The following is a 26118-nucleotide window of genomic DNA, read 5'->3' on the forward strand; positions in this document are numbered from 1 at the left end:
GCCGTGTGGTTAAAGGGTTGCCTGGGAGGGTCAGCAACCCCCGCAGGCAATTCTCAAGGACTGGGGGGGGGTGGGAGGTTCTTGTTGGGGGCGTGGTCTTTGCACTTGTACTTAGGTCAAGACCCCTAACGAGAACCCCCCCCTCAATTTACCACCCCATTTAAATCACAGCCTATTATGCAACCTGGAGCGGGCACCTACATTGTAGTGTAATATCAGAATTTTGCGAATGTTCATCTGGAGAGCACTGAGTAGAACTGTAAACAAAAATATGCATCACTCGTCTCGGGTGGATAGCTCAGCGGCAATGTGCTCGCCTTGGAAGCAAGCCGACATGGAGCACTACAGGTTCGATCCCTGGATGCGCGCTTAGAAACCACTGGGTATTAAGTGCGTTATAAATAACATATCATATCATTCTGTGATTAAAGGTTGCCAATTCTGAGATGTGCACAGACATGAGGGTGAACTGGGACCATCACTGAACTCAAAAAAGAGAATGCATTTTCATTCCTTGGAAACCAACTCCCCCCTTACACTACAGTCACGCCTGTACATCATGAGGTTGTTTGGAAAGCACCCACAGTCAATCTAGAACATGGAGCACTGGAGAATAGTGGATGGGACATTTTGAATCAATCACAACCCCTGGCATTGACCTCAGCAACCCTCCAGACCAGCGTTTTACAGCCGTCAACAAAAGGAACACGCGGATCATAATTCATCAACGTCCAGTGACTTGTTGAATAACCCCAATAAGTTGTTTATTTTAGTCCAATAACTCTTGATTTGTAACTGGAGCGGGTGCAGAAGCCAATCAGGTTGCTCAGAAAGCAGGCTGAATCTCACGGTCAGAGCCCGCTTCCCGAGCAATAGTGCTGCCATATTCTTTCCCTCCCACTCGCCTCCCTGCTGCTTCCTCTCTCCCTTCTCGCTCCAGCTTCCATTTTCATTTTTCTGCTGCGGCAACGCTGCTGCACAATCACTTGCATGCTCCGCACCCTCATGGAAGTGGCAGAGCGGTTGCGCTTGGTGCCCTGCTTCCATTTCCATAGTGGTCATGTTGGTGGAGTATTTGTTTTCCCGTTCTTCAAACAAAAACATTGCTACAAGCATCTCAGGACGTAAATCTGGGGTGCAAATAGCAATAATCACCGGCTCCCCGAGCTGTACCGGGTGGTAATGGCCTGGGGACCTGCATTAAAAGCCCTTGCTACCTACGCTCAGGTCTATTAACTTGGGCGTCTGACCATTACCACTTGTTACTGTCCAGGGAACCGCCGACAAACCCACCAACACAGTTGACTCCTAGAGGCACTCATGTTGACTGTCTCAGAAGAACACTCCATCACCTGTCTTGGCGGGCTGGATGTGCACTTATTGTAATTGGTTATTTATAAGGCGCTTAATACCCAGAGGTTTCTAAGCGCGGACCCGGGGATTGCTCTGTGTCGTCTTTCTTCCAAGGCGAGCGCGTTGCCCCAGAGCTATCCTCCTGAGACTGAAGGGCCGTGTTCTCGGCCTGGCACATTTCATAATGTGCCGTGAATTCACGGGGAAATGAGCAGGAGCGTGTCAAGCAATTTAGGCTGTTGTACATAATTCTTTTTGTTTGATTTTCAGAGTCCAGCGGATATCCCCCCACCACTCCCGACGACGCCCCCACCAGAGGACTACTATGAAGAAGCAGACCCCCTGGGGCCAGGGAAGTCGCCAGAGTACATCACCTCTCACAGTGAGTCCTAGGGTTGCCTCCCTCACCCGAGTGAGGCAAATGCAGACCGAAGCAATGTGATATGGCAAGGGGTATCGTATTAGGGCTCAAGTCGAGGGTACACGTGGGTGGACAGAGTCCACCCACTTTTTTCAGAGGCTGGACTCCACCCCCCCACCAGCTAAACTTTGAATGTATAAATTAACACCAACCTCGGGGGTCGAACCCCGGGCTTCAGGTTCGCAGTGCGGACACTTCACCACTGCACTTTATAACCTGATGAAAAACAGCAAACAATTAAAGGTGATATGTCGCATTTCGATACTGGATGTTCCAAGGAAAATATTTGTGTTGGTTCATGGAGTTTAAAACATGCACACCTGTTAGCGTTTTCAAAAACACTATTAGAAGAAAATATCCTCTCTTGGTTTTGTGTGTGTGTTGATTTTGTGAAAGGCAAATGCTATTTGTCCTGTGCAATTTGGGTGGTTATGCAAAGCCAATTGAGTGGCTTGTGCATATTTCACCATGATATGCTAATTTCTGGCAGCGCCGCATCCAGTTGTGTTTGTTAATGAGTCCCCCCACTTCTTTTTTTAGGACTGGACCCTGAGAGAATGAAGGGCCGATGACATGGTGGGGTATGCTTTGGTAGAAACCCTCAAAGGGCAGCCAAAGGCTTGGGAGTTGTCTTCCAGGTGGCAGGGGGGCATGATTGATTGATTGATTGTTTATTTGTATAGCGCCTATACACAATCTGTTTCAAAGCGCTTCAAGGAGGGAGGGAACAGGGAGCGAATACAGTTACATTCTTACAGGTCCTTGAAGCAAATCAGAATGTGAGAAATAACGATCATATCATAACTGATAGTGCAAGTGCAGGGAACAATAAGGGAGAGGCGGGGAAGGAAAAAGGAGACAAGACTAGTAGTAACATTACTATGCCTGACTTCCGGCAGTAAGTTGGCTGTTACAACAAGGCGAAGCAGACATGTAATGCAATACTGTGCAGTACATACATACACCAGCAATGGCTAATGGGACAGAATCCCAGCTGGATGCTTTGCACGGTTTGTTTTGAATGGACAGAGGTAGACATTGTACTTCACTGATGCTGCTGTGGTGTGTCTACAGATCACCCCGACCCACATATGAACGCAGCCGACTGAGTGATGAGCCACGAAATGTGACATATCATTCTTATTTGGAGGGACCCCATTCTTGCAGCAAACTGAAGAGCATGTGGTTGTGGCTGTGCAACTGGTGAATCATGCGGCAGAGGACGTCGCCCACCTGGGGCCTCCGATTCTGGGAATCACTCCTATCAATCAGTGGCTCTCAGGCACGTCTCCCAGGTGTCTTTCTGAGACGCCAGCCCTGCTCTCCTAGGTACTATGACAGCAGAGAGTGTGTCCCCAAGCGTTGGGGAGCATCCAGGGGTCCTTGGTGCCAACCTATCTCGCACAATAATCCCACATGACCGCCTGGATGCCTGTGGGCACAGAATGGCAGACCATTCACTTCTGACCTGGTCCTCTACTTGGGTCTCTGTGCCTGGGAGTCGCTAAGTCTGCAAACAAAGGTGATTAGAACAATATACTTTTTGTATTCTAAGGAAATGTAAAATAATACATCAGCAAAGCGTGCCGCTTCAGCACATTTTTGGAACTGAACGGTGGCAAAAACAGAGCTCAAATCTAAAGTCACTTTTGCATCTCATCTGACTCATCCAACTAATCCTGGAGCTGGGCTCTTCCCTCCTGGACGCTATGTGAGCCCAGCGAGCCCCAGGGACTGACACTGCGAGGTTTAGTTCAGGTTCACTGGCCGACGCCACCCAAAATGAGGGCACTAGGAAAATGGCCAAGATGGATAAATTCATGATTGACCGCAGCCCAAATGGACCAATAGCCAATGATCTGCAAATGGGAGGCAGTCATTGAAAAACTTGGGTATTCATTCAAGCAGGTCCAGAACTTTTTGGGATCTGTACAATAGTACTACAGCCAGGGCTTTAAGTGGGGTAAGAAATCGAGGGGGGGCCCTCGTTTGGGGGTGTGGCTTGTGGGAGGGGCGTGGCCTAAAAAGTACGCAAATCGTAGGGTATACACACAAATATATATAAATGTTATATATTTGTGTGCGTACCTTACTATGGTTTGTGTACCATGCAAGCCATCTTTTCTAAACATAGAAATATGTAACATATTTCTACGTTTATAAAAGATGGATTGCAAAGTACACAAACCATAGTAAGGTACGCACACAAATATATAACATTTATATACATTTGTGTGCATACCCTACGGTTTGCCTAGTTTTCAGGCCATCTTTTCTAACATTTCAGGTTTATAAAAGATGGCTTTGAAAGTACACAATTCAAGCCATCTTTTATAAAGCTTTGACTACGGACAAAATTGTCCGTCGGCAAAGCTTTATAAAAGATGGCTTGAAATGTGTACTTTCAAAGCCATCTTTTATAAACCTCGAAATATGTCGAGGAATCCCCAGGTTCGCCGAGGGTTAAAGACGCCTCGGCGACCTGGGGAAACAAAGGGACAGTAACTGCCTCTGGTGACCTCTCGCGCGAGGGGTCACCAGATGCAGTTACTATGACTGACGGAAGTGGCAGCCAGTCACAGTGTCGCTGTGGCTGGCTGCCACTTCTGTCAGCTTGCCTGACTTCATTGCAGGCGCATCTCCCGTCGCGGCTGCGGCTGTGGCCTCAGCCGCGACGGGATAATGCATCCCGCCAATGTTGCGGTAAGACGGGGCCCCGGCAGGGCCCCGGCTCAGTCCCACTTTTTGGAGACTGCCGGGGCCCGGCCCCGGCAGGCCCCGGCCCACTTTAAGCACTGACTACAGCTAATATTCAAACAGTGGTCATGTCAAGCGGAACAATGCTTAATAAGCAAGGCAAAACCGACAGAAATGACAAGAAGGAACCCAGAACATACACTGCAGATCAACCCAGGAAAAACATAATTTGCTTAAAAAACTATAATCATTTTATTATCGTTTCAACATTAAAAAATACATATTAAATCTGCATGATTAAATATTAGCTTATTTTTTATATAAAGATAAAGTTCATCACAATGAAGTGCTTATCTAAGAAAGAGACCGTCTAGCATGTCCATGCCGCTGGAACGCAGCTGGGCTGCCTGAAATCCAGAGTGAGTGAAGGGGATCACTCAAAGGGGGGCCGGCAATCGCCGATGCGTCTGCGGAATGCCGACTAAAAAATCAGAAATATGCAATCGAACAATGATAATACACGCAAGAACTGACAATGGGGTGCCATATGTCCAGAGTACTACAGCACCTTACTTAAGGGGACCAAAGGTGATATATAAATGGGTCACATTGTAACCAGTGTCTATAACGGTGTATAATAATAATAGCGCTGCTGTCGGTGGGAATCAAGCTTCCGAGCGCTTGTAAACTGATCTTACTTATTACCATCATTAATACCCACAATATGATACTCAATTTATCAATCTCACTGTTTGGGAGAAGAAGAACTAGGTCGATCCTATGGGGGAATGGAGCCCAGGATGCAGGCCCTATTCCTGCTTACAGGGCAGTCGTGTTGCACGTGAGCTACCATCCGCCTTTAAGGGTCTCACAGTGCCTACACACCCCTGCGAGCTTAAGTCATTGGGATGCATAGCAGCTGCTCTGCCACGGGTAGTGCTGGGATGCAGGGGTAGGTGTTCCATCTAAATCAGAGCTCGCTGGACAGTGTCCAGGCAGCAGGGACTCACTTTATCAACACTCAGAAAGGTCCAAGCGGCTGGATCTCTCAAGGCTATAATTTAGGCATCGGCCCGGGTTTCCCACAGCTACTAAGAGGCACCATGTCCCAAACAACATGCAGGGTGGGCACTCTAATGGATGACGCCATGCCCGGAGAATGGTGGGCAGACTCAGTGATCTTGAAGGCGCTCCCACAGAACGGCTCTGCAAGAGGGTGCCACAAGAATGCCCTTTGTCTCTGAAGCAGGTGCTTGTAGGGTACGAGGGCCGTTGTAGGCAAGGCAGGCCTCTATCAATAGGAGGCGCTGGACGGGGCAATAGCCTTGTCAGAGCTGGAGAGCTTTGAGAAGAGCACTGGTCCAACCTCTGGGTCAGGATGATGACCACAGTGGCCAAACACAGGCAGAAGGCCATCCCTGCTTATCGGAAGGCCGAGGGCAGCTAAGGATTGATTCTGTCAAGAGTCAAACCCAGCCATTGTTCAAAAAGCCCTATCCCAGTTATCGGACAGCAAGAGACACTGTAGGGCATCTATGCCAAAAGATAGGGGTTCTCCTTGCTTCTGTGAGATACATGCATACTTGTGGTTTACTTGGGGAGTTAGTAGCATTTCCACTACTATGGACACTGTTCACTGGAATCCAGGTTCACCAGGGTTTGGAGACCAAAAGTGACAATAGGAGAAGATTGATTCTTTTCAGCAGGAGATTAGTGACACCCCTGGTTGAGCACACCCCTAGGTCATCTACGTCCCCCATGGAATCTATAACCCATAGGGATCAACATCCCCTAGGGCAAGGGTCTGCAACCTTTGCTGATGTTTGAACTACAACTCCCATCAGCCCTACTCAGTATATTGAACGGCAAGGGGTTATGGGTGTTGTAGTACAAAACATCTGGAGAGCCGCAGGTTGCAGACCCCTGCTAAGGCATCCACATTCCCTAGGGATCTATGTCCTCTACAGCATCGACACTCCATAGGGATCTTCGTCCCCTAGGGCATCTACATGCTAATCCTGAAAGATCTTTCATTTCATAATGAATACTGTTGTCTGTAGTCCAGGGCTGTGTTAAGAGGGGGTCCAGTAGCACTTGTCAATCATCTTTCATTCCAGTAAAGAGTGCTTGCACCCACACATTTCACAGAGAAGTGAAAGGCAATCCCAAATCTGTTCTGCAACGAGGATGGTTCTATGCAAGGTTACTACGGGCAAATGCTGAGATCCATTTTTTGTTGTTGAAAGAAGATACCCAAGTCTGTTTTTTTTAATTTCTTTTTTATTTATATTTTTATTTATGTTGTAGCCAAACACATATCGACTTTTCATAACACAAAATTCATTCATTACATACGTTTAAACTAGAAGAAATATGCAAAGTTCTAAGTGAGACAATAACACACAATCTACTGAATCAAAACATGCATGGCAGTATTTTAAAAGGTCACTAGGTCTAGCTTGTGCAGTATTTTAAAAATGTCATTGGTTAATAAAGTTTTGTGCCCCACAATGAAACTCTCCCAGAAGTCATTGGTGTACAGGCATTCCTCCTTATGGATGAAGTATTTCAATAGTCTAACTCTTAACTCTTCGGGCCAGTGCACTCCATCATAATATGTTTTAGGTCTGTAGTGCAGGCTTTTTGCAGAGGGCACATGAGATGTTATCAGGAGGTATTTGTTTCCGAATCAACCTTATTTCTCCAGTAGGCCAGAGAATCAAACAGAACCTCAAGAAATGTGATCTGTCTGTGGAGTTGGGAAACTTCCTGAGGTACTTCACGAGGTAGCCCCTCGGTCTGTCTAATTCAGACAGTGGTTTTGCGACTCTGGGATTTTGCGCTTGGTGGTTATCCAATCGCAGCAAAGCATTGAGGTTCTGATTATCTGCGATGGTGTGTAAGATCATCCATCCTCTGTGCAATTGATGCGTTTGAACATTTCCCTAGCATGACCTGCTAGATCATTTGGGAATGATGATAATGATGTGTTATTTATATAGTGCCTTAACCCAAAGTGCTTTAAGAGCACATATTTACATACAATATCACCCAACCGAAATTGGTACTCATTTATCAACCTCGGAAGGATGAAAGGCTGAGCTGGCCTTCCCGGGATTCGAACCTGCCACCTGCAGATCACGCTCAGATCGCAGCAGTGAGCGCTCCACCCGCTGAGCTATCTTAGAGTTGTTGTTTAGCACTATATTGATGTTTCCAGTGAGAGGGCCGTGCCGTGCAAGCCGTACAGACCTAAACAGTGATAACATCTTCCAGTCTACTTGGGTTTGCATGGAGGAAAGACCAAGATCCTTTCTGAGGCAGTAGACTGGAAGGCTCAAGGGCAAGCCAAGTGCTTTTTCTGTCTTTTCGTAACTCACACTGAGAGCCCACTGTAGGGGGAATTATGCCGGAGTAGTTAGACATTCACACCAGAGATATTTGGGCAACTCAGGGCTGCAGCACCAAAGTGGGCATGTGCCACTCTCACTTTAAGTGTAATCGCAGTAAATAATACACTCCCACTTTAGCAGGGTCGGCACCTTATTTAAAATCATGGGAGAAATAGTTTTTAAACATGTAGGGGTGCTCCGAGCATAGAGTGTACACTGCCGCTTCTGGGGTACTTCGGCCTGACAGGGTACAGCAAGGTGGCAGCACTACCGGGCATGCTCAGGTGGAGAAATACAGAAAGCCTCACACTAGGCGGATGTCAATAATACAATGCCAACAGTTGCTGGGGTGCCACCATCTGGACCTCTAAGAGACCTTGTATCGACATTCCAGGGGCGCACATGCTTGTGGCACCGCCTAAGCTGGTGCCATCATGACTTCTTTTTCTGCTTATACCGCAAAGGGACCCTGCAGCATTCCTACAGAAGTGGGCCACACAGCCACATTACTGCAGAAAGTGTAAGTGGGGGGAACAAAACTAAAATACCTGGGCGCTGCTATTAGTGGCGACGTATACAATTCTAGGGGTGGTCCCTGAAAGCACGGGTTGGTGATCTTTTAACTCAGTTAATGGTCGTTTGGATGCACCGGGCACTGGGCGAGGGATTTTTCAGGCAGCTGTGGGTGGCACTCTGGGAAAGGGACAGCTGGGTGCCCCTCTGGGAGTGGTCTAGGAGGACAGGGTGGCACTCTGGGAAAGGGGCAGCTGGGTGCCACTCTGGGAGTGGTCTAGGAGGACAGGGTGGCACTCTGGTAAAGGGGCAGCTGGGTGCCACTCTGGAAGCGGTCCAGGAGGACAGGGTGGAACTCTGGGAAAGGTCGAGCAGAGAGTAGAAGACATTCAAGCAGTTTCCTTTCAGAGTAAAATAACATGGGAACTCCCAAGCTGTCTGTGGCACATCACACGAAGTGACATGAGGGGAAATGTGCCAGAAGCTGTGTAAACAGGGCTGGGACTAATGGACTCCTATCACAAGCTTCCTTCCACTCCTCGCGCCTCTTCCCCCGGGTAGGGCATACAAAGTCAGACTTTTCCAAAGGAACTGGAGGCCAGACTGACATATCGTAGAGTCTTGCACACGTTCACTCCTTGCTTTTTCACACTCATTGCACAGCCGACATGTACTCAGAGCAGCCCAAAGAACCAGGCATTCGGGCCTCACCTTTCACGACCTGGTTATAGCTCATCAAGTGGGTTGATGCACTACAGCCCTCACTGCCTCAAACCCACCAGACTGATATGTGCTGGACTGCTGGGACATTGATGTACTTCTATAATGGTCTTTTTGTCTCCCTAAGACTCAGAATCCCACCCTTCTAGACTTCTATATCCTGCTCACATCTGGGGACGTGCACGGTTTACAGTGGTTTTACAGCACAGCAGTGTTTACAGTGGCCTAGAAGCTCGGCAGATGTTACAGTACACTGGCGGAACAGCAGGGTATACAGTGATCTAGCAGTGCAGCAGGGTTTACAGTTGCATAGCAGCATAGCAGATGTTACAATACATTAGCAGAAAAGCAGGGTATACAGTGGTCTAGCAGCACAACCGAGTTTACAGTGACCTAGCAGCCTGGCAGACATTACAAAACACTAGCAGGACAGCAGAGTATACAGTGCCCTAGCAGCACAGCAGCATTTACAGTGGCCTAGCAGCCTGGCAGATGTTACAATACACTAGCAGAAAAGCAGGGTATGCACTGGTCTAGCAGCACAACAGGGTTTACAGTGGCCTAGAAACCCAGCAGGGTTTGCAATACACCAGCAGAACAGCAGGGTATACAGTGGTCTAGCAGCACAGCAGGATTTACAGTGGCCTAGCAGCCTGGCAGATGTTACAGTACACTAGCAGAAAAACAGGGTATGCACTGGTCTAGCAGCACAACAGGGTTTATGGTGGCCTAGAAACCCAGCAGGGTTTGCAATACACTAGCAGAACAGCAGAGTATACAGTGGTCTAGCAGCACAGCAGGGTTTACAGTAGCCTGGCGGACGTTACAATACACCAGCAGAAAAGCAGGGTATACAGTGGTCTAGCAGCACAACAGCACAATGCTATATATCCTCCCACAACTCCATGTGATTGGCCACTAGCAGTATGTTTGTAGCCAATCGCATGAAGGTGTGGGTGGATTTGCTGCCCCTGCCGGAAACCCAGTGACTCCATGCTCTTCCCGAGAGACCCGGAGAAGAGCCTGGAAACCCGGGGTGTCGGGGCTAAACCCGGAGCCGAGACAGGTCGGTGCTGGCCCCTGACATAGAAGCGATTTAACACAATTACACCAGAAGCAGCATTTTCCCCCCGGAAGTAGTTCATTTCAGTGACATGCTCAGCTTCTCTCAAATACTTCTGTGCTATTTATCAAGGCTGAGCTGCAGGGCCTATTTGCTTATCCCACGTTAGGAATACACACATAAAATGAAATGGCAAACTGTAAAATTCCAGCAAAGTGTTCAAAATGTGCTGTGAATATCAATTGGTACTAAGTAGGGTTTGAAACATTCTAGCGTTTGTTGTAACTATGGAAAGTAGAGGTGGGTCTGGCGATGGGGGGGTAGAGGGGAGGGCGGGGGTTTATGCAGGAAGGTTCCAGGCCCACGGACACTTAGTGCTGGGAGCTGCTGGCCCGGATGGCTGTTTGTGAATGGGGAGTGTACAGGGCGCAGCTTTGACCCTGGAGGAGTGTCGAAAATGGCCTGTTGCCAGATCACTGTTCCAAGGCATGGATCCAAGCGAGCTGGGGGTGCGCCTCTTGGCAGGACCCTCTGTCGATGGCCTTCCATGGCCCTCTGTGGCCAGGGATCTTGGCAGCACTCCCCATGGCCTCCCATAGCTTTCTGCAGCCGCTCCTCTGGGTAGGACCCTCTGATGATTGCTTCCAGTGGCGGCTGCTGCACCTCTTGGCAGGACCCAGTAATGGCCTCCCAAGGCCCGGCGCGGCCCTCGCTTTTGCAGCAGGGCAGAGGCCTGCCCGCCAGGGTAGGCTGCCGAGCAGGAAGCCTGACCTTCTGCCTGTTTCCTCTCTGCTGTCGAGCTTCCCGCTGTGCTTCCGTTTACACTTGGATATCCTGCAGGGGCGGGATGTGTTGGGATAATCTTAGGAGCAGAGCCAAATACTTTGCTTTTCGCCAACCACACACCTCCCCCCAACCACCAGCATCTATAACAACCAGGGAAATGGCAGTCTACACTGGGTAGTACGAAGGTCATACATGTAGTCCCAGCCCACTTGGGGCCCGGCTAGAAAGGGCTGCATACTTTTCCCCTGAGGGAAAACCTACAAATTAAGACAAGAGACAGCAGGGTTCAATAAAAGGTTGTAGGGTGTGGGTGTGTGTTTATTTCTGTGTGTGTATTTGAAATAGCACATCCAGCCGACCATGGGGCTGGTTGGAATGTTGGAAAAAGAAAAATAGAGGAGAAAGAAAAAAAAAGAGACAGAACTCCCCTGCCCAAGAATGAGCTGGGCAAGGGAGAAAGGAATCCAAAGAAGATTTTAAAAAGGAAACCGATAAAAAAGGACAGTTGATGGGGCTGCGGCCTTGAGTGCCCCCGGCTCCCGGGGCCCACACAGAAAATGGGGTGCCGGGTGGCTTGTTGGGAGCACACGAGTGATTGAACCCTGGGGCCAGGGGTGGACTGGGTACCAAAAGAGGCACAGGAAATAATGTTCAAAGTGGCTCTGTATTATATATTTTCAGCAAGTCCAACTCTTTTCCTATGAAAAAATTTGAAAATAAAATAGGTTACCACACAAAAGAGGCCCAGGGTGCAAGAGTCTACTGTGAAATCTTCAGAGTTCGCTATAGGCCAGTCCACTCCTGCATGGTGCGGAACTGAGTGACAGGAGCAGTTCCAGTCCAGTCGCCCATGGGGCCGTGGCGGGCACAGGAAGATCAAAGGGCCCAAGCAGTATGCGTGGGACTGCCTGGGCCAAAACTTAACTGCCCAGTCTGGGCCACATGAGGGATGCGGCCCGAACCAGACAGCTCGGCTGTGTCCAAAGTCGTCCCACCTCTTGGCCGGCGAGGCCGCGCCTTATCGGAAACGCAGCAAGGGGGGTGAAGAGTGGGAAGAAGTCTGCTCCTCCCCAGAGGGCGGAACTTGGAAGCCAAGTCCCGGGTGCCTCACAGGGCGGCCCTGTTGAAGAGAGGAACATTGCCAGTCTGGGGTGAAGAGTGAGATGCTGCAAGCCCTGGGCTGACTCATCGTGGTAGCCTGGGTGCAGAGAAGCCCTGCGCTGTAACAGTGAGAGAGTCAGGGTGAAGCTCTGGTGGACCGCGCGCTGCGTCTCTGCAACTCAATGCAGAGGGGTCAGGCCCGGAAGAAGAGAAGGCCACGGGCACAGAGGTGAACACGGCAGCGTCCGCATTGCAAGGGGGATGCCGTCTGAACCAAAGATGGCACCTGGGGTGTGGGAGTGAAAGCAGCAGCAATCCCACGTCAACAGGGATGCCGCCTAAAGTATATACAGCGCTGCAGGATGTGGCGGTGATGCAGCAGCCACCATGGTCATCCTAAAGACTGTAAAGTGGGCACAGGGGTAGTGGTGATGGTGGGTGCCCTCCTCCACCCCCCCTCCCCCCCCGAAGCTATGGGACCACCCTGAAGGTTGAAAAAGGCAGCGGGTCATGGCAGTGAGTATAGGTGAGCCTCCATGCTGGCAGGGGGCCTCCCATGAGCATTTATAACGCGGGACTCATGCAGTGAGTTGGATGGTACCTCCCAAAAAGACCAGAGAAGTGGGGCCAGGTCCCAAACTCCAACAGAGGCAGAGTCACATACAGCACCCTAGAACCACATGAAACAGTGCTTTAAGGCACTGTTAAGGGGGTGACTGATTGCAGCAGTCACCACCATTGTGGCATATTGTCATAATGTGTTTATATGTTGTGTCATTGTTGTCTGATATATATATATATATATATAGTAGAGAGGTCATTGTAAATATTATGTAGAGTAGCGTATATATTAATAAATAGTAGAGATATTAATATTAAGTAGAGTGGGGAAATGTATTTGGGTGAAATTTTAGGTGTAGAGTATGTATGGGGAGTCGAGCGGAGATACTCTGGCATGGGGTAGTGAAAAGAAGTGGCAGCCTCCCTGAGGATGCCTATGGAGGGGGGGGAGCATCCATGGAGGCCATCCTCTGGCCTCATGCATCAGTAGGTGGTACCATGGATTGAGTAGGGGGTCTGGTGTGTCAGTCTCACCATATAGGTCTCTGAGACCCCACAAGGAATGGTGGGTGGACGGAGCAGATTCCCGTTTAGAGGTAGCTCACACCAGGGGAGTTTTAGAATGGGGATTAGAGTTTAAGTGTTTTTATAAATAAAGAGGGCTCCTCGTTGGGATCTCTATAAATCCACCTTGGTGTCTCTGTCTAGTTCATAAGATAATAACTCAGGGAAGAGCAATTTTATTTTACAGGTCCACCGCCCCTCCATAAATGGCCTGATAGGTCGGGTGGTGGTTCCCATCGGGACTGCCCCTGAGCTGGGGTAAGGGAGGTGCACACCATTGTTTTACTGGGCATAGGGTTACTTTATGGATTAGCCTCTCTGCAGAAGTCATGTGCAGCCATGAAGATCCCAACCATCCAGGCCATGCTGTCCTCAAAAAAGAAGAGGCTTGGGCACTTTCTTCCAATTCACAGGCGTAAAAAGGAGTAATGAGGACTTGTGGCGCACCTGTTTGACAACAGAGTGATGGAAGGATGATCAGCAGAAGCAGGTGGGCTGTTGTTCAATCACGTTTGGAGAAAGGGTTTTTGCAGTGCAGGCAGTTATGCTATGGGCCAGGCTCTCTTCAAACAAGTTCTTGCAGTCTGATTTGCTGCTTTAAAACCCTGGTTCCATGACTTCTTATAGAGGTCTTGTTTTAATAGGTGCTGAGAAGTTGTATTAATTATCAGTAATGGCTGATACCAATACAGTTCTCATTATGGAATCCATTTGGAACAGGAAGTCCGACTTCCTTCTTTGCAAGAATGTTTGTTACACTGCAAAGAATGGCCCTTTTCCCACACCGCCAGATCACAAACACTAATTTTCAAGAAATCCAAATGTACTTGATCTTGATGCAGCCTGTGTCGTATAGTTCAGCAATCCTTCGTAGGTCAGTCTATAATAATACATTGGTGAGTTATATAGCGCTTCATGTCGGATTCCTCTCCATTCTAAGTGCCGTAATCGGCACCACTTTTATTAGCGCACGCATTGTGCCTCCTTCTGGTTCCCTAAGGGAATGAACTCCCTTCACACTTGTCTGGCACGCACGTACCACTTCCCATGGGGGTGTTTTTGAAGTGCTCTGGTCCGGACACAGAGCAGTATCTAGCAATACTGGGATTGGTGCTAAGGGCAGAAAGGGGAAGCACAGAGGGATTATGGGAGATCACATCCAACCTCCTCATCTATTTCGTAGAGAGATTTTTTGATTTTATCTGGTGAAGATGTTCGTTTGGGGTCTTTCTTGGTGGGATGGGCCTAAGTATAAGACGACTACAAGGAAAGTGTTCCTTTTAGTTGAGACTCATAAGATGTTTCTGCCAGGTACTTCAGCAAAGAGTTGTTCAAGTACTGGTATGTTGGGCTTAGTACTGTAAGCAAGTAAAAAACAAAGCTAGGAGGGCAGCTCGGAAGTGAAGGGCAATGGGAGAGAACGGCTCAAGAGGGATAGGGGCTCTGTTTGAGACTGGACAGTAGGTCCATTGAAAGGGGAAGGATAGTTAGATGGGAGAGGGGAACAAGTGCGCTCAAGCGGATGGGTTGTAGTTTTGTGAGGAGGATGTTCAGAATTTGTATAGCTTAGTTAATGGTTAGGGGAGTTTTACTCGATAATCCAAGCAGGTAAAGACAATGCATTGCAAGATTAGACCTGTCATATTGCAGCAGCCTTTCACACGCAGGGGTCATGGCATTGGTCCCTTGCACTATACTACCCAATACAGCAATTGGGATTTCCAGCCTCTCTATTGGCAATGTGATCAGAGCTGGCATCTACATAATGCTCTGGAAATAGGTTTTGTCTCGGATGGAGGATTTGTAAATGCCGGAGATGACTGCAACCTACCTGGTGGGGCTGGGTACATAGTGGTGCAGTGCCCAGGGGTGGACTGAGAGCTAAATGCGACCCTGGAAATGATTTTCAAAGTTGCCTCATATTACAACTTGTGAACAAGCTGAGCCCCTTTAAGTAGGGTTTGAAGGTTCCCGTACAATAACATTTGGAAATCTGGGCCTAAATAGTGAATTCTAAAGCACATCTGTCCTATAAAGATTAGAAAATAGATAAACATAGCAATAAACTGGCACATAATACTTCTCAGGAGTGCGGACATTATACTGGATGCTTTATATCAAAGTCTTCGCAAACGAGGCCCATGGTGCAGAGGCCTACCGGGAGATCACCAGAGTTTCCTATAGGCCAGTCCAACTTTGCCAGTGCCTGATTCCCTGGTGTGCCCACAAATCACAGTATGGGATCGTTGCCAGAGAACATAACTTACTGTGCAAGCGGCTTGAGGTCATTGTTGAACAAATGTTCTACCTACTCCCAGCAAGCAGTGAAAACTACACCTCAATAGTTAAAGTTTTAAGTTAAAAAACAACCTAAGGAAACAGCATACATGCACCCTTACCTTGTGCCTAGAACATATCCCGTGGGACTAAGGAAACTAAAACAACTGGAAGACATCACATCAAGGCACTGTAAAAAACCCAAGCTGCCTGTATGTTATGGTAAAGGGTTTCCATACCGCACACTATCTCCACCTGCATGGTCCCTTGGAGCCCTGGCGGATCTGTAAAGCAAGAGGGTAAGGTGTGGGGGGTAAATTAGTAGGACTGAGCGGGAAAAAAGAGCACGAGAGCTGTGATGTGCGATTGGCAGCTTCAGATCTGTTTACATCGTTCGCTGAGCATAGGTGTGAATTTTCGGTCGGTAGCCGACATGTGCTGTTGTGCAAGGCTATTTGTGGTTTGTTTCGTTGTTGCGGTGTAATGAAGTATTTGTATTTATTTATTTATATTGCGCAGCCTGCCCACGGGCATCAGGGCGCATGTTTGGAAGGGTTACAATGAGAGGTTACAGAAAGGCAGTTACAGGAAGGCAGTTACATATTACAAAGTATAAATATACATAAGGCAAAGAAATATACATATATTTACAAGGTAGTTAGTCGACCCAATATAGACAGAAATGATTGGATTGGTACAGCATGTTTGCAGCGTGCAGTGAGTGTTTACAAAAAGGAGGCTGAGGCTTCGTCTTGCTCATAAAGCCATTGTTTTGCTCTATTTTTGAAGGTTTGAAGGGAGGAGACATTCCTGAGATCATTGGGAAGTGAGTTCCAGAGCTTGGCTGCCAGGACTGGGAAGCTCGAGCCTCTGGCAGTCTGGAGCTTGAAGCTAGGAATGATGAGTGTATTAGCTTGTGCAGATCTTAGGGGTCTGTGGGCTGTGTGTTGTGTGAAGCGCTCTGACAGGTAGGCTGGTGCAGCGTTGTTCTGTGCTTTGTAACTAAGAACCAGTGTTTTGAGGGCAATGCGCCGTGAGATGGTGAGCCATCGTAAGTTGCGTCTAGTGGAGGAGATGTGGGTGCGCCTAGGTATATTAGGAGCAGCCCTGATGGCGTTATTCTGGGTTACCTGAAGTTTGTCAATGTTTTTTTGACAGGTTCCCAAGTAAAGGGCATTGCAGTAATCAATTTTGGGTAAGATGAGAGTTCTGGCAAGGATCAAGCAATTGTCCGTAGATAAGAAGGGGCGGCAAGCAGTGATTAGTTTGCACGTGTGCGCAGATGCTGAAACTACTGAGTTGGTTTGTCTTGTGAGAGAGAGGGTCGAGTCTAGGTAAATATCGAGTGTTTTAGTGACCTTAGTGACCTTAATAATGTTACCATCGATGATGAAGGCATCATATTTGCTGTCAAGTTTTGCAAGTTTGGATTGAGAACCGAGGATGAGTAGCTCAGTTTTCTCATCATTTAGGCAGAGACCGTGGTGGGCCATCCACGCCTGAATGACGGAGTAGACTGCATTAAGAGCTTTGACGTCAGTTACATAGTCACCAGTGATAGGGATGAGTATCTGGGTGTCATCCGCATAATTTGTGTAGGTGACACCCAGATGGTCAAGGATATCAAAGAGTGGTTTAGTAAATACGTTGTAGAGCGTAGGTGATACGCATGAGCCTTGTGGGACTCCGCAAAGGACAAGTGCTGGGTCAGCCGCGGCCAAGGGTGAGAAGTGCGTGCAGTTTGTTGTGATGTAGAATTATGGTTGCGTTTAGTTCAGAGTTTGAGAGGTGTATGCAGAGGAAGGAGTTTTTTTGTGGGGGATATTTTTTGTGGGGTTGGTTAGTGGCGATAACTTGGCGTACTCCCTCAATTTTGGCCGCCTGCGGCACTTATCCCTTGCAATGTCATACATTATGGTGTGCCACAATTCCCACTCCTATTTTTTCTGTATCCCAGGACATCTAAACTTCAACACAGGACATATTCACACATCAACCATTAAAGCCAAACACCCCTCACCATAATTCAACCAACAGCAGGAACAATAATTTGAATGCCCTACATAAATCCAAAGAACACCCCATACCTTTTGACTAACCTTCAATTTCTCTCCACCTTACTCACCACATGCAAATGTAAACCAGCTACTTGCACAGGGCTTTAAAAAGAAGACCCTCTCCCCAAACTTCAAACATCACAAACTTACATTTCTAACATTTCTAACTGCAACTGATGCATATTCAGCCCCTAGCCAAAACATTCCCACACTACATGCAACAGGCTGCTCCTCTGCACACAAAGCCTTTGATGCCTCTTACACTTCACACCTAGAAGGTCTACAAGCATGCAGAGGTCAGGGTACTTCAACCTCAACACAAAAGCTTTACAATCGTGCCTTTCTTTCTCCACCCACAAATCAAACCCACTCACTCTCTTGCAGATCTGCCAGAGCGCCTAGAGACCAAGTGAATGGCAGAGGTGTGCGGTACAAATCCTAATAACATAACATAATGACATAATAGCATGGGTGTTCTAGCACAGGAGGCAGACTCCTGAATTGACAAGCATTCCTCTTATACATACATTGACCCAACATCTTTCTAAAAGAAATACCATTTGCACAACTTTTCCTGAAATGGAAATCATTACCTGGCATACATGTGAAAAGTGGATACAGTTTCTCATAATGAGTTTGGTGGTAATTCACCAATAAATCTGCCGAATTACTGCCATAATTGATTACTGTTACTGCCACTCTGTCCTGTGTATTTACCTTGTGATTACAAGTGGTGGCAAGGCGGTGTTGATCCTCATTTTGCAGTCCATAGGAATCCAGGGGGATTTTGGCAGCATTAACAGGAACAATAATTCCACCACAGTCATTGTGCTGATTTTTGGCCTCAAAGCAGAGGTCCTCTGTCGGAATTCGACACTGCAGGATAAATGGCAGTAATTCTGTTATCACCAAAAAATGTGGCAGTAATGCAGTTACCGCCACTTTTTTACCCCACCACCAAACTCATAATGAGGTACGGTACCCAATATATCTCTGAAAGGATACACATGCGCACTGGGGTAAATACATCATGAACGTTAGTTATGTTATGCCCTTTGCTGACAGGGTCTCTCTGGGACCTGTCCAAGCAATGCTGATGCTATGATGTCAGTGTTCAAGGTTCTTGCTGCCCATAGCCGGGCTGGACAGATTGGAGGTGAAAGGTTGACGTGGACGGGGTGGGAGGAGTGATGTAAGCGCTGGTGGAAGCAGCTGTTTTGGCCTCATATAACCTCTGTTACATGTGTGGTGTGCTATAGGACCACTGTCTCTGGCTGCAGCTGTTCACTGATCTCCCTCTCTTTGAAGTCTTCCTGTCTGAACCCCAGCCCGATATCCTATTTCATGTGCTCCCGTCACCGATTCCCTGCTCTTTGGTCACAGATGTCTTGAGTCATGTCTCCTCTTCATCGCTCTCATCTTTTGTTGGTCGATATCCCCTTTCGGAGACTCTGCTATCCCACTTTGTGGCTCGTGAGTTCCCCTTCTCGGATCCCTAGCTATTATTTGATGGCTTCTTGATCCTCGGTCTGCTCATATCGTTTCTCGTGCTCATATGGCTGAGATAGGGAAGCATGTGCCCCCCCAAGGCTCCTTTCTGATCCCCATATGCGCCCCTCTTGTCTGCATGGACGTGGAATGGCACTAAGCAACCATTTGCCCCCCTTTGGCGCCACAACCTGCCTCTGCCACTGATACTCCTGTGTGCAACTTTGCACAGCCCGCTCTTTGATCTTCTGCATGGGGAATGTCTGCTCTCTGATCTCCAAGACTGCTAGTTGCAAAAAGTTGTTGTGAGCCTCGCTCTTTGCAAGGCACCCTCTCTGATGGTTCCTGGACGGCTGCCTCTCCCTCCAACCTTACTGATGAGCAGGCCAAGCATGTGAGTCTCTTTAATAGCTGCGACGGCGCCGGGGTTTGCTCTGTCCGATGCTTGATCTGCTCTCACTCTGATCTCTGATCTCTTGCACTGCCTGCACCCTGATCTCCTGTGCACAGTCTGCCTGCTCCGGGCGTTACTCTCATGTTCCCTCTTATATCTGCACTCTGCTCCGTGATATGTTTCATCCTCTTACACTGTCTGCCCTCAGTTCTCCTGCTCCATGCTCTATCCCTCTCGCAAGGTCTTCTAGGCCATCCCCTGCATCAGCTGTTCTTCCACACGTGCAGCTCTCAGAGCCTACTCTTGACTTCTCTCTCTTGTCTGGTCTCTCTCTCTGTGGCCTTCTCCTCTATGGCCTCACTCTCATGCCTGCTGTTTGTGCTCTGGGCTCCCTCTGATCATTTTCTTTATGCTCTCACAGTTTCTCCTCAATGGAGTCTATTCTTCAAGGATCTGCTCTCTCCCCTCTGACTTTACAGCCTCTTAACACCAGAGAGACCGCACACGTAAACACACTGATCCCCGCTTTAGACCTCCTGAAGTCTCACTTGACTGAGCCCCTCATCCACCTCTCCAATCCTTTGGCATTTTCTGTTCCGTCTCTTTTTGTTATTGTTCATTTTAACAGCAGTTCCTATTTGCTCTGCAATTATCAGTATCCGTGTGTTTATTAGTAACGTGTCCAGCAAATCTGCCTCTAAGCACTTGTTCCTTAATCCCCTCCTCTTTCCTATTCTCTGATCTATCAGGATGCAGATTCCGATCATGCAATCTGCGATCGCCGTCTCTCCACTCTCCCTCTTCTGAGATTTCTATGTCCGCTATCGTATTTGATTGGCCAGTCGCATCCTCTCTAATCATTTTGTCACCCCCCTTTACTGAATTTTCCACAGATAGCTCCAGTCCCCCAAACTCCATCGAAGACGGATATTACGAAGACGCTGATAACAACTACCCAGTGACCAGGATCAATGGGGAGCCCAAAATCTCCTGTAGGTATCACTTGGTTTAATATTGGGGTTCCGGGTCCCTCCTGTGAAGGAGAGGTGGGCTGGCCCGTCAGACAGTCGCAAGGCTTCCCAAAGTGGTTAAGACACCGGAAAAGCACAACCTCCATCTGGCCTTCACACAAGCCACCTTCTCCAGTTGGTGGGTGCACGGGTTTGCTGATCACTCTGTGGAGCAAAGCTCTGAGGGTTCAGCCTCACTATCAGGGCACAGAGTTGTGAGTTCTCTCTTCTTAGACGGGACACAGAAACCTGTGCATTCTTCATTACTTCTGGGCAGATATTGAAAGATGTATTGTGCTACCCACTCCCCTGAAATGGAACCTTACCCCGCTAAGAATGGACACATTCTACATATAATAGTACTTTTTTGCCTTGTGTCTGAGTTCTTGCTTCACTGTCACCAAGGCTTGATTTGGGGGTTTGGGTAAGGTTGCCTGAGCGACCATGTTTGGCCCTATAACTGATGGATCAAACTGGTGAGCTTTCCCTTACTTTCTGGATCGAGGCCCCATCTCCCTGGTGCCTTAGCGGCGTCACATCTGTCACTGTTTCCTATTAGTGTTGTTGGTTGGGATTAACATTGGGTAACCCCTTCCCTGTTGACCTCCTTATTTGTAGATAATGACTCTGATGGGATGAGCAGCTCTTACGAGTCGTATGATGAAGAGGACGAGGATGGCAAGGCTCAGCGGACGACCCATCAGTGGCCATCAGAAGAAGCGTCAATGGACTTGGTGCGGGACAGCAAGATCTGTGCCTTCCTGCTCCGCAAGAAACGCTTTGGGCAGTGGGCCAAGCAGCTGACGGTCATCAAAGAAAACAAGCTGCTGGTGAGATTGTTGTCTCCTGAGGAGAACAAGATACTGTGCTGTGCTGTGCGCGTGTGTGTGGGGGGGATTGGGGGGTGTAAGTGCACATTAAGAACATGCCTCTTGCTGAGAAATCGCTCCATCAACAAGAGCATCCTCCTGGTGAGACATTTCCCCCATCGGGGAGGACACCTTCTTGATCAGATGTATCTGCATCCAACAGAACACCCGCCTGTTGGGACATGTCTCCATCAATGATCACACCCACCTGGTGGGACATGTCCCCATCAATGGGAACACCCACCTGGTGGAACATGGCTCCATCAATTAAAAACCCACATGGTGGGACATGTCTCCACCAATGAGAACACCCACCTGTTGGGGCATGTCTCCATCAATGAGAACTTCCACATGATGGGACATGTCTCCATCAAGGAAAACAAGCTGTGTTTGCTATTTCAAGAACGGGTTTGCGAGAGGGGTTTTGTTGATTACCAATGTCCCTACTTCTGGGCAGAATAGCAACACATGACAAATTCCAAAGGAGCTCTCCCCTCTTCTTAAATGAGCAGATTAAAGCCTGTCTCGCCACAACAATTAACGACTAAGTATTCCTTCACACGTCCAGGCGCTTTGTCTGAAGTTCTTGCCAGCTCTGATCCATTTATTTGGGATGTGATTAGCGGAAGGTTAGCTTGCAAAAGAAGCTGGGTGTACACCACTACCCTACGGCTGATTGGGGAGAATTGGGCCAGTCTTAAGTAGGTAGGAAGGCTGAAGCAGGCCCCCTTCCAACTATGGTGACTTCATTGTGCACTAGAAAGCGAATGGGGTACCCCTCCCCAAAACTAAAATACCCACCCTTAGGAAGCGTTGAAAGGACAAGGCCCATCATCTGGAAAAGCACTGGGGCACGATTAAATAGGCACCAACAACGAGCACAAACCTGTCTCAAAAGCTCGAGATCCATGTTCTGCAAGCGAGAAACAAAAGATAACGTGTAATTAAAAGCCTAATGAAAGGGTATTCCCTACAGGTCTATCTATTGCTACGTCATCGCGTGAGGCTTTTAGCTGATTCTAGAAAAGAACGTGTAAGCTACCTCTTGGGAGATTTTTGCGGGGTGTGCCAGACGCAGCTCCCACAAAGGCCCTCTGCTCACCTGAATCTCATCCCACACCAGCCACATCCCCCATTCCCAAAGCACCACCAAGCAGCCAAAAGCATAAACTAAATGCCTATATCCATAATAGAAACATACTCCGTTGAATACAATAATAAGGGGCCAGTTTCAAGAAGATGCTTGCCGCAGGGGATTTCTGGAAAAGGCAAGGAACAAAATAGGAAAAAGCCTTTAAAATAAACACTGCCCAGGGGCATTTTATTTATGCCCCTCCCCCCCACAACCCATCTCCTCCAATTATGCAGCTCTCTTAACACAGATTTTGTGTGAGGATCACCTCGAGGCGGTTGAAAGGAGGTCTTGGCTTTTCGGCTTACATCATTGCATTCTGGGTCTTGTAGGTCTGTATTTATAAAGCGCCCAGGAATGCAAAATGGCGTGTGCTAACAATGCCAGGGGTTGCAGAACATGATTTCAGAGCTCTGTTCCAACAGATGTTGCTGAAACAAGAGTGGGAAGAAAGGAGAGTGAAAAAAGCAGGCAGTGTTCTGTCTGCGTTGCCAGCTCGCGGGATTGCACACGCAGCAAGCTCAGCGGTCATTTTGCCTACTAATCACTGTCGTGTGGAGGAAGAGAAGACATTACCTACGTACGAAGGGGATTTACAGAAATGCAAACGCAGCTTCCAAGGACAGCTCCGCACTAAGGTTGGGCATAGAAATCAAAGAGAGAAAAACAGAGAGGTTGGGCTAGGAGAGCAGTCAATGGGTTGATCCCATAGGATCAGTTACACATATGTCGATTTCCAGAGATCTTTGGGATTCTGGATGCATGCATGTCCGTTCCACTTTCTGCATTTCAGCCTGGCACCGATTATACAAATGTAGTACTATTTACCTGGGTGATAGTAACATCTGGTATTTACAACGCAGTGAAGATAACCAATAACAGCCCAATGATTGGCCGTTATCAATGACAGCACACAGAACAGCGTGAAACAGCTGTTGATTCCGTTGCTTTGCACAGAAGACCAGTTATGCGTTTACACTCCCACGCTTTTCTGCCTGCACACAGACCTGTCAATCTGGAGAAGAGTTTTTCTATCAATGGTGCCTATTCCAGCATAGTGCAAAGAGGGACACTGAAAGAAGACATGTCAGTGTGATAACCTGCACACACCTAAACAAACATCCACAGCCATCAATTAATACATGGGTAACTCACATGCCTGGGTACACAAAGGGGGTGCTTCCTGGCGCACTTAAGTCTATCTGCATTAGAGTAAAATTGTAAAAAATCAGAAATCAATCTGAAATATGAATTTGTAGGTATCAACACTGACTTAATGCATTCATCGCCTCGAACTCCTCTCATGGCAATTTTTATTCTATTTTAACAATTCAACAATAAATTAATGTGTCTGAGTATTCTAACAAAAACACATTCTAATGCGTATAAAAAAAATCCAGGGTAGACGGTAAGGAGTCATTTTCTGGGTGCCAAGCTATGTTATCCTAGAACAGAAAAGCGTTTCGGCAAAATTAATTAATTTGCCTTCCTCAGGGCTGAACTACACTGGTAAATAAAAAACGAAACCTATTAAAAACTATCATTTGAAAAAATTAGATATCTAAAAAAGGAAGAAGCAACTACAACTCACGTAAGATTGCTTCATGACATCAGCACTTTGTTTACATTTATGACATCACCACATCCTGCACTCGTGTGATGACATCATCATTTTGGTGTACTAATCCACTCTGTGTGGAGAATATGGAAGGCACGGTGTGGAGGGAGAGAGGGAGAGAGAGAGATGGAGTGAGTGTGTGAGAGAGAGACTGTGTGCGTAGATGGGAAGGGGAGATGAGAGGAAGGAAAGGTAAGACGTTATTACATCGCCAGGCTTTTTTTGCAGCGTTTTTTGATGAAAACCTTTGGTCGAAAAACTTATCGAAAAAAATATAGGGGGTGGGTGGGTAAGGGCATATAAGGGGTAGGGGGTGTGTGGTATAGGGACTACAAAATAGGGAAGGGAGTTTGGGGAGACCCCCCCAAATATATAAAAACATTTGATGCGTTTTTTTCAAACAAACATTTTTTCGGCAAAAAACTCTGAGAAAAAAAGCCTGGCGATCTAAGAGCAAAGAACCGGAAGGAAAGCCAATGAAGTTCATAGAACCATTGGATAGGAGACCATGCAAACCTCAGTAATATAAGAAATAGGTGTCACGAGCCTCACTTTGGCAGATGGACAACGCAGATGGACGTCCAGAGCAATCAATATACGTCCATTCATATCTGCAGCAACAGCGTGATGGCAGCGAGGTTGTCTAAACTGTTTCCTTCACATGAAAGAAATACATTCAGGAACAGGACAATGACGGGTTGGCGGCTTCTTACGCAAGAGCATCAACAGCCGCCAGCATAGACAGCACCACAGCAAGGAGTAAAGGGAACTAGGTGTGGCCTGGATGCCCTATCGAGCAGTGGGTTTGAATGCTCTGGTGATAAGTTAATGCAGGGGTGTCCAACTCGTGAACGCGAGTGACGAAACCCTAATGGGTTTTCGGGATATCCTTAATATTCATGAGAAAAATGGCATACATTTAGAATCATTGTCTGCAAATTGATCTCACGCATATTAATGAGGGGTAGCCTGAAAATCCGACATGGTTCTGGCCCGCGAAGCCTGGAGTTGGACAACCCTGAGTTAAAGGGACAAAATCAAGTCTCTTTTTTAAGGCTGGATCATGTTCTCGGAGAACTCTATGATCTCCCAATGGTGGGTAGCCACCAGAAGGGGTCGGGCAGTGTATCCATTGCTAGGGTTTGCAAGGCTTGCTAATAGACCCTTATCTCTTTCTCCGCCCACAGTCTTACAAGAGCTCGAAGGACCAGCAGCCTCACATGGAGCTACCTCTGAACATCTGCCGAGTCATCTACATTCCGAAGGATGGGCGCCGCAAGAAGCATGAGCTCCGGTTCTCCCTGCCAGGTGCAGAGGCCCTGGTGCTGGCAGTGCAGAGCAAGGAGCAGGCAGAAGAGTGGCTAAAGGTGAACTTTGACCTGGAGGGTAGACCGTTGGTCCTGAAACTGCACCGGGCCCCTATGCAAGGGTTGCGAGGGTCTGCCCATTGGGAGATGCAGTTAGAGAGGGACCTTGTTCATGCCAAATGCCAGTTTCTCCCCATAATGACTGGGTGTACCTCAAAGCGGTGGTTTAAGTGCAGCACATTGAAATGGCGCCCAATGGGGATGAGTAAGGAAGGGCATACGTTAAGGTTGAGCTAGTGAAGACCATCTAGTATTACAGCCTATATCTCAATTATTGAGGTCCTTCAGCATAATTGTGCTGCTTGAGAGGCTCTCTCCATTCTCTTTCTCGCTATGACCTGCCTCGCATTCGACCCACACACATCTCCACCTCCCGCACCTCACAAGACCTCTCTTGTTGCAAGGGTTTGAGAGTCGGGAGGGCGAGTATCTGGACAGGAAGTCAGGATAACCCTGCCCTCTACCCTACTCATGTACATCAATAGAATCCGCTGATAATGAGAGGAATGGGGAAAAGGAAGTGGGATGGGGACATTTCCTGGTGCTGCACATGAGCACGAGCAGGCATCAGGGCGCACCACATAAAACATACAACAAAGACAGACTTGTAAAGCACCTATGAGGGGGAGAGCTGCTGGGGGCATCCCAACATGATGGCTGTGGCATGCAATAAAAAGAGGGTTGGGGTGGTCTGTGTGAAGCCATGATGCAGGTGCCTGGGTTATCATAGATGCA

General features: G+C 47.9%; 1 protein-coding gene across 2 annotated transcripts in view; it reads left to right on the plus strand.

Annotated features, from left to right (window-relative positions):
* Positions 1–26118, plus strand: part of AFAP1L1 (actin filament associated protein 1 like 1) — a 297654-nt gene that overhangs the window by 193261 nt on the left and 78275 nt on the right. For both annotated transcript variants that reach the window (XM_069651391.1, XM_069651390.1), the window contains exons 5-8: positions 1624–1735; positions 20281–20379; positions 21016–21227; positions 25204–25383. In XM_069651391.1, the coding sequence (XP_069507492.1) occupies positions 1624–1735; positions 20281–20379; positions 21016–21227; positions 25204–25383 (603 nt within the window). The remainder of the gene's footprint in view (positions 1–1623; positions 1736–20280; positions 20380–21015; positions 21228–25203; positions 25384–26118) is intronic.

The sequence above is a fragment of the Ambystoma mexicanum genome, chromosome 3p (genome assembly GCF_040938575.1).
Source record: "Ambystoma mexicanum isolate Mex_15411 chromosome 3p, UKY_AmexF1_1, whole genome shotgun sequence".
NCBI lineage: Eukaryota > Metazoa > Chordata > Amphibia > Caudata > Ambystomatidae > Ambystoma > Ambystoma mexicanum.